Source organism: Salvelinus fontinalis, unplaced genomic scaffold (assembly GCF_029448725.1).
Source record: "Salvelinus fontinalis isolate EN_2023a unplaced genomic scaffold, ASM2944872v1 scaffold_0031, whole genome shotgun sequence".
NCBI classification, from domain to species: Eukaryota; Metazoa; Chordata; class Actinopteri; order Salmoniformes; family Salmonidae; genus Salvelinus; species Salvelinus fontinalis.
The window spans coordinates 591,625-603,659 of NW_026600240.1; the positions used below are offsets into that span (position 1 = coordinate 591,625).

Consider the following 12,035-nt stretch of genomic DNA (forward strand, 5'->3'; position numbering starts at 1 on the left):
ATAGTCCCTATAGCTGTATCTGGTGGTCCCTATAGTCCCTATAGCTGTATCTGGTGGTCCCTATAGCTGTAACTGGTGGTCCCTATAGTCCCTATAGCTGTACCTGGTGGTCCCTATAGTCCCTATAGCTGTATCTGGTGGTCCCTATAGCTGTATCTGGTGGTCCCTATAGCTGTATCTGGTGGTCCCTATAGTCCCTATAGCTGTATCTGGTGGTCCCTATAGCTGTATCTGGTGGTCCCTATAGTCCCTATAGCTGTATCTGGTGGTCCCTATAGCTGTATCTGGTGGTCCCTATAGCTGTATCTGGTGGTCCCTCTAGTCCCTAAAGCTGTATCTGGTGGTCCCTATAGCTGTAACTGGTGGTCCCTATAGTCCCTATAGCTGTACATGCTGGTCCCTATCGTCCCTATAGCTATATCTAGTGGTCCCTATAGTCTCTATAGTTGTATCTGGTGGTCCCTATAGCTTTATCTGGATGTCCCTATAGTCCCTATATCTGTATCTGGTGGTCCCTATAGCTGTAACTGGTGGTCCCTATAGTCCCTATAGCTGTATCTGGTGGTCCCTATAGCTGTATCTGGTGGTCCCTATAGCTGTATCTGGTGGTCCCTATAGTCCCTCTAGCTGTATCTGGTGGTCCCTATAGTCCCTATAGCTGTATCTGGTGGTCCCTATAGCTGTAACTGGTGGTCCCTATAGTCCCTATAGCTGTACATGGTGGTCCCTATCGTCCCTATAGCTATATCTAGTGTAGTGGTCCCTATAGTCTCTATAGTTGTATCTGGTGGTCCCTATAGCTTTATCTGGTGGTCCCTATAGTCCCTATATCTGTATCTGGTGGTCCCTATAGCTGTAACTGGTGGTCCCTATAGTCCCTATAGCTGTATCTGGTGGTCCCTATAGCTGTATCTGGTGGTCCCTATAGCTGTATCTGGTGGTCCCTATAGTCCCTCTAGCTGTATCTGGTGGTCCCTATAGTCCCTATAGCTGTATCTGGTGGTCCCTATAGCTGTATCTGGTGGTCCCTATAGTCCCTATAGCTGTATCTGGTGGTCCCTATAGCTGTATCTGGTGGTCTCTATAGTCCCTATAGCTGTTTCTGGTGGTCCCTATAGCTGTATCTGGTGGTCTCTATAGTCCCTTTAGCTGCATCTGGTGGTCCCTATAGCTGTATCTGGTGGTCCCTATAGTTCCTATAGCTGTATCTGGTGGTCCCTATAGTCCCTATAGCTGTGTCTGGTGGTCCCTATAGTCCCTATAGCTGTATCTGGTGGTCCCTATAGCTGTATCTGGTGGTCCCTATAGCTTTATCTGGTGGTCCCTATAGTCCCTATATCTGTATCTGGTGGTCCCTATAGTCCCTATAGCTGTATCTGGTGGTCCCTATAGTCCCTATAGCTGTATCTGGTGGTCCCTATAGTCCCTATAGCTGTATCTGGTGGTCCCTATAGCTGTATCTGGTGGTCCCTATAGTCCCTATAGCTGTATCTGGTGGTCCCTATAGTCCCTATAGCTGTATCTGGTGGTCCCTATAGTCCCTATAGCTGTATCTGGTGGTCCCTATAGTCCCTATAGCTGTATCTGGTGGTCCCTATAGTCCCTATAGCTGTATCTGGTTGTCCCTATAGTCCCTATAGCTATATCTGGTGGTCCCTATAGCTGTATCTGGTGGTCCCTATAGTCCCTATAGCTGTATCTGGTGGTCCCTATAGTCCCTATAGCTGTATCTGGTTGTCCCTATAGTCCCTATAGCTGTATCTGGTGGTCCCTATAGCTGTATCTGGTGGTCCCTATAGTCCCAATAGCTGTATCTGTTGGTCCCTATAGTCCCTATAGCTGTATCTGGTGGTCCCTATAGTCCATATAGCTGTATCTGGTGGTCTCTATAGTCCCTATAGCTTTATCTGGTGGTCCCTATAGCTGTATCTGGTGGTCCCTATAGCTGTATCTGGTGGTCCCTATAGTCCCTATAGCTGTAACTGGTGGTCCCTATAGTCCCTATAGCTGTATCCGGTGGTCCCTATAGTCCATATAGCTGTATCTGGTGGTCCCTATAGTCCCTATAGCTGTATCTGGTGGTCCCTATAGCTGTATCTGGTTGTCCCTATAGTCCCTATAGCTGTATCTAGTGGTCTCTATAGTCCCTATAGCTGTACCTGGTGGTCCCTATAGTCCCTATAGCTGTATCTGGTGGTCCTTATAGCTGTATCTGGTGGTCCCTATAGCTGTATTTAGTGGTCTCTATAGTCCCTATAGCTGTATCTAGTGGTCTCTATAGTCCCTATAGCTGTACCTGGTGGACTCTATAGTCCCTATAGCTGTATCTGGTGGTCCCAATAGCTGTATCTGGTAGTCCCTATAGCTGTATCTGGTGGTCCCTATAGCTGTGTCTGGTGGTCTCTATAGTCCCTATAGCTGTTTCTGGTGGTCCCTATAGTCCCTATAGCTGTATCTGGTGGTCCCTATAGCTGTAACTGGTGGTCCCTATAGTCCCTATAGCTGTACCTGGTGTTCCCTATAGTCCCTATAGCTGTATCTGGTGGTCCCTATAGCTGTATCTGGTGGTCCCTATAGCTGTATCTGGTGGTCCCTATAGTCCCTATAGCTGTATCTGGTGGTCCCTATAGCTGTATCTGGTGGTCCCTATAGTCCCTATAGCTGTATCTGGTGGTCCCTATAGCTGTATCTGGTGGTCCCTATAGCTGTATCTGGTGGTCCCTATAGTCCCTAAAGCTGTATCTGGTGGTCCCTATAGCTGTAACTGGTGGTCCCTATAGTCCCTATAGCTGTACATGGTGGTCCCTATCGTCCCTATAGCTATATCTAGTGGTCCCTATAGTCTCTATAGTTGTATCTGGTGGTCCCTATAGCTTTATCTGGTTGTCCCTATAGTCCCTATATCTGTATCTGGTGGTCCCTATAGCTGTATCTGGTGGTCCCTATAGTCCCTATAGCTGTACCTGGTGGTCCCTATAGTCCCTATAGCTGTATCTGGTGGTCCCTATAGCTGTATCTGGTGGTCCCTATAGCTGTATCTGGTGGTCCCTATAGTCCCTATAGCTATATCTGGTGGTCCCTATAGCTGTATCTGGTGGTCCCTATAGTCCCTATAGCTGTATCTGGTGGTCCCTATAGCTGTATCTGGTGGTCCCTATAGTCCCTAAAGCTGTATCTGGTGGTCCCTATAGCTGTAACTGGTGGTCCCTATAGTACCTATAGCTGTACATGGTGGTCCCTATCGTCCCTATAGCTATATCTAGTGGTCCCTATAGTCTCTATAGTTGTATCTGGTGGTCCCTATAGCTTTATCTGGTGGTCCCTATAGTCCCTATATCTGTATCTGGTGGTCCCTATAGTCCCTTTAGCTGTATCTGGTGGTCCCTATAGTCCCTATAGCTGTATCTGTTAGTCCCTATAGTCCCTATAGCTGTATCTGGTGGTCCCTATAGCTGTATCTGTTGATCCCTATAGTCCCTATAGCTGTATCTGGTGGTCCCTATAGTCCCTATAGCTGTATCTGGTGGTCCCTATAGCTGTATCTGGTGGTCCCTATAGTCCCTAAAGCTGTATCTGGTGGTCCCTATAGCTGTAACTGGTGGTCCCTATAGTACCTATAGCTGTACATGGTGGTCCCTATCGTCCCTATAGCTATATCTAGTGGTCCCTATAGTCTCTATAGTTGTATCTGGTGGTCCCTATAGCTTTATCTGGTGGTCCCTATAGTCCCTATATCTGTATCTGGTGTTCCCTATAGTCCCTATAGCTGTATCTGGTGGTCCCTATAGTCCCTATAGCTGTATCTGGTAGTCCCTATAGTCCCTATAGCTGTATCTGGTGGTCCCTATAGCTGTATCTGGTGGTCCCTATAGTCCCTATAGCTGTATCTGGTGGTCCCTATAGTCCCTATAGCTGTATCTGGTGGTCCCTATAGTCCCTATAGCTGTATCTGGTGGTCCCTATAGCTGTATCTGGTGGTCCCTATAGTCCCTATAGCTGTATCTGGTGGTCCCTATAGTCCCTATAGCTGTATCTGGTGGTCCCTATAGTCCCTATAGCTGTATCTGGTGGTCCCTATAGTCCCTATAGCTATATCTAGTGGTCCCTATAGTCCCTATAGCTGTATCTGGTGGTCCCTATAGCTGTATCTGGTGGTCCCTATAGCTGTATCTGGTGGTTCCTATAGTCCCTATAGCTGTATCTGGTGGTCCCTATAGCTGTATCTGGTGGTCCCTATAGTCCCTATAGCTGTATCTGGTGGTCCCTATAGTCCCTATAGCTGTATCTGGTGGTCCCTATAGTCCCTATAGCTATATCTAGTGGTCCCTATATTCCCTATAGCTGTATCTGCTGGTCCCTATAGCTGTATCTGGTGGTCCCTATAGTCCCTATAGCTGTATCTGGTGGTCCCTATAGCTGTATCTGGTGGTCTCTATAGCTGTATCTGGTGGTCCCTATAGTCCCTATACCTGTATCTAGTGGTCCCTATAGCTGTATCTGGTGGTCCCTATAGTCCCTATAGCTGTATCTGGTGGTCCCTATAGTCCCTATAGCTGTATCTGGTGGTCCCTATAGCTGTATCTGGTTATCCCTATAGTTCCTATAGCTGTATCTAGTGGTCCCTATAGTCCCTATAGCTGTAACTGGTGGTCCCTATAGTCCCTATATCTGTATCTGGTGGTTCCTATAGTCCCTATAGCTCTACCTGGTGGTCCCTATAGTACCTATAGCTGTATCTGGTGGTCTCTATGGCTGTATCTGGTGGTCCCTATAGTCCCTATACCTGTATCTGGTGGTCCCTATAGTCCCTATAGCTGTATCTGGTGGTCCCTATAGCTGTATCTAGTGGTCCCTATAGTTCCTATAGCTGTATCTGGTGGTCCCTATAGTTCCTATAGCTGTATCTGGTGGTCCCTATAGTTCCTATATCTGTATCTGGTGGTCTCTATAGTCCCTATAGCTGTATCTAGTGGTCCCTATAGTTCCTATAGCTGTATCTGGTGGTCCCTATTGTCCCTATTGCTATATCTGGTGGTCCCTATAGCTGTATCTGGTGGTCCCTATAGTCCCTATAGCTGTATCTGGTGGTCCCTATAGTCCCTATAGCTGTATCTGGTGGTCCCTATAGTCCCTATAGCTGTATCTGGTGGTCTCTATAGTCCCTATAGCTGTATCTGGTGGTCCCTATAGCTGTATCTGGTGGTCTCTATAGTCCCTATAGCTGTATCTGGTGGTCCCTATAGTCCCTATAGCTGTATCTGGTGGTCCCTACAGTCCCTATAGCTGTATCTGGTGGTCTCTATAGTCCCTATAGCTGTATCTGGTGGTCCCTATAGCTGTATCTGGTGGTCTCTATAGTCCCTATAGCTGTATCTGGTGGTCCCTATAGTCCCTATAGCTATATCTAGTGGTCCCTATAGTCCCTATAGCTGTATCTGGTGGTCCCTATAGCTGTATCTGGTGGTTCCTATAGTCCCTATAGCTGTATCTGGTGGTCCCTATAGCTGTATCTGGTGGTCCCTATAGTCCCTATAGCTGTATCTGGTGGTCCCTATAGTCCCTATAGCTGTATCTGGTGGTCCCTATAGTCCCTATAGCTATATCTAGTGGTCCCTATATTCCCTATAGCTGTATCTGCTGGTCCCTATAGCTGTATCTGGTGGTCCCTATAGTCCCTATAGCTGTATCTGGTGGTCCCTATAGCTGTATCTGGTGGTCTCTATAGCTGTATCTGGTGGTCCCTATAGTCCCTATACCTGTATCTAGTGGTCCCTATAGCTGTATCTGGTGGTCCCTATAGTCCCTATAGCTGTATCTGGTGGTCCCTATAGTCCCTATAGCTGTATCTGGTGGTCCCTATAGCTGTATCTGGTTATCCCTATAGTTCCTATAGCTGTATCTAGTGGTCCCTATAGTCCCTATAGCTGTAACTGGTGGTCCCTATAGTCCCTATATCTGTATCTGGTGGTTCCTATAGTCCCTATAGCTCTACCTGGTGGTCCCTATAGTACCTATAGCTGTATCTGGTGGTCTCTATGGCTGTATCTGGTGGTCCCTATAGTCCCTATACCTGTATCTGGTGGTCCCTATAGTCCCTATAGCTGTATCTGGTGGTCCCTATAGCTGTATCTAGTGGTCCCTATAGTTCCTATAGCTGTATCTGGTGGTCCCTATAGTTCCTATAGCTGTATCTGGTGGTCCCTATAGTTCCTATATCTGTATCTGGTGGTCTCTATAGTCCCTATAGCTGTATCTAGTGGTCCCTATAGTTCCTATAGCTGTATCTGGTGGTCCCTATTGTCCCTATTGCTATATCTGGTGGTCCCTATAGCTGTATCTGGTGGTCCCTATAGTCCCTATAGCTGTATCTGGTGGTCCCTATAGTCCCTATAGCTGTATCTGGTGGTCCCTATAGTCCCTATAGCTGTATCTGGTGGTCTCTATAGTCCCTATAGCTGTATCTGGTGGTCCCTATAGCTGTATCTGGTGGTCTCTATAGTCCCTATAGCTGTATCTGGTGGTCCCTATAGTCCCTATAGCTGTATCTGGTGGTCCCTACAGTCCCTATAGCTGTATCTGGTGGTCTCTATAGTCCCTATAGCTGTATCTGGTGGTCCCTATAGCTGTATCTGGTGGTCTCTATAGTCCCTATAGCTGTATCTGGTGGTCCCTATAGTCCCTTTAGCTGTATCTGGTGGTCCCTACAGTCCCTATAGCTGTATCTGGTGGTCCCTATAGCTGTATCTGGTGGTCCCTATAGTCCCTATAGCTGTATCTGGTGGTCCCTATAGTCTCTATAGCTGTATCTGGTGGTCCATATAGCTTTATCTGGTGGTCCCTATAGCTGTATCTGGTGGTCCCTATAGTCCCTATAGCTGTATCTGGTGGTCCCTATAGTCCCTATAGCTGTATCTGGTGGTCCCTATAGCTGTATCTGGTGGTCCCTATAGCTGTATCTGGTGGTCCCTATAGTACCTATAGCTGTATCTGGTGGTCCCTATAGTCCCTATAGCTGTATCTGGTGGTCCCTATAGCTGTATCTGGTGGTCCCTATAGTACCTATAGCTGTATCTGGTGGTCCCTATAGTCCCTATAGCTGTATCTGGTGGTCCCTATAGTCCCTATATCTGCATCTGGTGGTCCCTATAGCTGTATCTGGTGGTCCCTATAGTCCCTATAGCTGTATCTGGTGGTCCCTATAGCTGTATCTGGTGGTCCCTATAGTCCCTATAGCTGTATCTGGTGGTCCCTATAGTCCCTATAGCTGTATCTGGTGGTCCCTATAGTCTCTATAGCTGTATCTGGTGGTCCCTATAGTCCCTTTAGCTGTATCTGGTGGTCCCTATAGTCCCTATAGCTGTATCTGGTGGTCCCTATAGTCCCTATAGCTGTATCTGGTGGTCCCTATAGTCTCTATAGCTGTATCTGGTGGTCCCTATAGTCCCTATAGCTGTATCTGGTGTTCCCTATAGTCCCTATAGCTGTATCTGGTGGTCCCTATAGCTGTATCTGGTGGTCCCTATAGTCCCTATAGCTGTATCTGGTGGTTCATGTTACTCTATTCTATTGTATTAATACTGGTGGTCCCTATAGCTGTATCTGTTTCATGCTACTCTATTCTATTCAGTCAACTTCATGTTACTCTATTCTATTGTATTAATACAATAGCACTCAGGAGCCAATTTAGAAAATACATTTTACAGCACGTTCAATTGCATCAGTTGAAAATGACAGCTCTGCCTCCAAGGGCACATAACTAATGCTTCTGCATTGTTGAGAAGCTACACTGTTTTCCTTCAATATATTCCATCACATTCATATCTTATCCATGGATTTACTGATGATAAATAATGCATATAAAATCGGTGTTTTGGGACCAACTTGTTGCCAACCTAGATACAGTATATTACCTTAAACAGCCCTAAAGCATCGCTCCATCTTTCTGATCTGGAGGACAGTTATATGAGTTCTTATCCTTCCCTGGTCTGCCTGTTTGACGGTTAAGCGCCAGCCTCCCGGTGCCCATTACCAAGATGCCAGATGATCAGCGCGGGATGGAGGTCCCACGGGACGGGAGCCACGTGACTACGCCCTGCCACGAGATGGCAGCGGCAGATGGCATGGGTACCCGCTCTGGCAGTTGGCATGAGTGTCATTTCTCAAAGAAAGAGTGAGAGCGAGAGAGAGAGAGAGCGAGAGGAGGGGAGAGAAGGAGAGAGAAGTGGAGAGAGAGAGTGTGAGTGAGGGGGAGAGAGAGGAAGACACCAGTAAAGGAATGATTCTGTCATTTTGTTTGCGAGAAGAGAGGAGAGGAGAGAGGAGAGGAGAGAGGAGAGGGTGGCACAGAACAGAGAGAAGGGAGATACTAGAGAACATGCACACCGCCCGCTGACATACATTCAGGTGAGGAGACTTGTCTTGGCATACAGATTGTTTCACCTATCATATGCATGCTGTTCTGTTAATAGTTTTAGTCACTAAATAGCATAGATATATGTATAACTCATTTATTCAGAAATATTGATTGCTGGAGCATGTGACTTTGGCCTTGGTTTTGCCACTGAGCAACACAACATCTCTCCACACTCTCCATGTATAGGAGAGGCACACGAAAATTTGACATTGACAGGCTCTACATAGTGTGGGCGTTGTAATAGTTTATGTGTTGACTGCGTTGCTTGCGTGTGTGTTAACTGGGAGTTGTGGTCTATAGGAATCATGTTGACTTTACCGTATGAAGAACCAGATATGACGTATGAGCCCCGGTTTGGAGCCAACTACCCCCTTGGGAGCTTACCGGACCTGGAGCAAGACCCGATACACAGCCTGAACGTCACGTCGAACCCGGAGAGAGAGTGCGAGGAGGAGCCAGACCCAATACACAGCCTGGACGTCACGTCGGACCCAGAGGAGGGTGACATCTCAGAAAGAGAGGACGAGGAAGAAGAGAAAGAGGACGACAACCAGCAGGATGAAAACGGCCTCCCCAGAAAGAGAGGACCACGGAGAAAGAAGTCGACTAAAGGTAGACAGGAGAGGGTCAAGGTGCGCCGTCATGAGGCAAACGCCCGCGAGCGCAGCAGGATGCACGGTCTGAACGATGCGTTAGAGAGCCTCCGAAAGGTGGTGCCCTGCTACTCCAAGACCCAGAAGCTCTCCAAGATAGAGACTCTGCGCCTGGCGAAGAACTACATCTGGGCCCTGTCGGAGACTCTGTCTGCGGGCAAAAAGCCAGACCTTCTGGGGTTCGTTCAAACTCTGTGTAAGGGCCTGTCCCAGCCCACGACCAACCTGGTGGCTGGCTGTCTCCAGCTGAAAGCCAGGTCCTTCCTCACGGACCACAACGGAGAGGTGACGTACCCCAGTAGTACGGCCCACTACGACAACATGTACCCCTACCCCGGGGTAGATCTGGGCACGGCCCCTGGACAAGGCTGCAGCACCCTGGACAGCGCCAAGCCATCCTACCACAGCCGGCACTACAGCTACGGTGGCCAGTACGAGCCGTACTACGACCACACGTCTCCTGAGGGAGGAAGGGAGGGACACGTAGGCGGACAGATCAGCCCTCCTCTGAACTTTAACGGGATATTCTCTCTGAAACACGACGAACCGGAGGAGTACGGAAAGAGCGGCCACTATGGGATGAGATACAGTTCTGTGCCCGGTCACGGCTCCCTCGGCTCGCCATCCATGTACCGGGTCTCGCCAGAGGGCCGGTTACACTATGAATTACACCTTCGGTCCGCCGGGCAGAGCTACAAGGCTGGGACTCAGAGCCAGCAGGCAGAGCTACAAGGCTGGGACTCAGAGCCAGCAGGCAGAGCTACCAGGCTGGGACTCAGAGCCAGCAGGCAGAGCTACCAGGCTGGGACTCAGAGCCAGTAGGCAGAGCTACCAGGCTGGGACTCAGAGCCAGTAGACAGAGCTACCAGGCTGGGACTCAGAGCCAGTAGGCAGAGCTACCAGGCTGGGACTCAGAGCCAGTAGGCAGAGCTACCAGGCTGGGACTCAGAGCCAGTAGGCAGAGCTACCAGGCTGGGACTCAGAGCCAGCAGGCAGAGCTACCAGGCTGGGACTCAGAGCCAGCAGGCACAGCTACCAGGCTGGGACTCAGAGCCAGCAGGCAGAGCTGCCAGGCTGGGACTCAGAGCCAGTAGGCAGAGCTACCAGGCTGGGACTCAGAGCCAGCAGGCAGAGCTACCAGGCTGGGACTCAGAGCCAGTAGGCAGAGCTGCCAGGCTGGGACTCAGAGCCAGTAGGCAGAGCTACCAGGCTGGGACTCAGAGCCAGTAGACAGAGCTGCCAGGCTGGGACTCAGAGCCAGTAGACAGAGCTACCAGGCTGGGACTCAGAGCCAGTAGACAGAGCTACAAGGCTGGGACTCAGAGCCAGTAGACAGAGCTACCAGGCTGGGACTCAGAGCCAGTAGACAGAGCTACAAGGCTGGGACTCAGAGCCAGTAGACAGAGCTACCAGGCTGGGACTCAGAGCCAGTAGACAGAGCTACAAGGCTGGGACTCAGAGCCAGTAGACAGAGCTACCAGGCTGGGACTCAGAGCCAGTAGGCAGAGCTGCCAGGCTGGGACTCAGAGCCAGTAGGCAGAGCTACCAGGCTGGGACTCAGAGCCAGTAGGCAGAGCTACCAGGCTGGGACTCAGAGCCAGTAGGCAGAGCTACCAGGCTGGGACTCAGAGCCAGTAGGCAGAGCCATAATTAATAGAACACTTAAAAGGTTATATTCCCCCTGTTACTATTCATCACACACACACACACACACACACACACACACACACACACACACACACACACACACACACACACACACACACACACACACACACACACACACACACACACACACACACACACACACACAGATCACCAGTGGAAGGAGCACGGTGCGCCAATGCAAGTGTTTAAAATGCAATTTATTGATTGATGAGTTTATGAATTTATGAATTTCTTCCCTATGTATTGAATTATCTATGTAACTATTTGTTTATTAATTGACGTTAACATATAGCAGTTTGTCACCGGGAATTTGACACTGGTTTGATTGCAAATGTTGTGTAAAAATATTTTCTATTGTGTTTTTAGAATTGGGCCTATATCTATAGCTGATAAACAACTAGGCTACTGAATCATATTAATACAATTACTATGGAAACTTGGAGATGACTTGGAGATGACCAGCGATGTCGATTAGCAAGGTAAAAAGCAAACACGAATTATCATCTCATCAGGGAATTATGTTTCATTTGATTTGTTTTCGTATCGCCGTGAGGAGACCTGCAACAATCTTCTATAAAGAGACGCAATGACAGAAATATCCGTACTATAGGAATAGATTTGGGAGATTCTGGAGATAAACAAACATGTTAAACACTGTTTTTGTCCCACATAAGAAACGCCTCTGTAATGCTATAGGCCTTTCTGCTGACTGGGTGCGTGTTGGATATAGGTGTTGAAATAAGGCTCATTAATTATGTCATCGTGCCAAAGCCTCAAAGCAGCAGGTAATATTAGCTCAAAGTGTGCTGAAATCAAATGAACACTTCACCTGTATAAAAGTCAAAGGAAAATGCATTTGTATTTAAATTAGTGTAAAAATAAGGTGAATGTGATCGATTAATGTATATGAAAAAATGATGATCCATTAGTTTACGAATAGGCCTACTTCATTTTTTGTCTCAATAATGTATTTAAAAAATAATGTGAATTATATAATTTTGTGAAAATGTTTCGGTGCAGTATTGAGTGACTGTTGGTCTTCTGTCGTTCTGTAAATCATCATCAATATTGATCATCACCTCCATCGTCATCAATCACTATTATTACTGAAGAACTTCATAATATCATGAGCCCTGGTCCATCAGAATACACTATATACTCTTAGAACAAAAGGTTCTGGATATTACCAGAAATGGTTATATGCTAGCTTTATTTACGGCACCCATCAGGTTCTATATGGAACCCAAGTGTTCTATATAGAACCTTATATGGAACCCAAGTGTTCTATATGGTACCTTATA

General features: G+C 47.8%; 1 protein-coding gene across 1 annotated transcript; it reads left to right on the plus strand.

Annotated features, from left to right (window-relative positions):
* Positions 1-8,111: 8,111 nt before the first annotated feature.
* LOC129842298 (neurogenic differentiation factor 6-B-like) lies at positions 8,112-11,745 on the plus strand. Its single transcript, XM_055910792.1, has 2 exons — positions 8,112-8,403; positions 8,714-11,745. The coding sequence occupies exon 2, from the start codon at positions 8,719-8,721 to the stop codon at positions 9,886-9,888; it is 1,170 nt and encodes a 389-aa protein (XP_055766767.1). The 5' UTR covers positions 8,112-8,403; positions 8,714-8,718; the 3' UTR covers positions 9,889-11,745.
* Positions 11,746-12,035: the final 290 nt, after the last annotated feature.

Bases quoted from the DNA above. Each gene is read 5' to 3' on its own strand.
- LOC129842298 (XM_055910792.1), top strand. From the start codon at position 8,719: ATGTTGACTTTACCGTATGAAGAACCAGATATGACGTATGAGCCCCGG.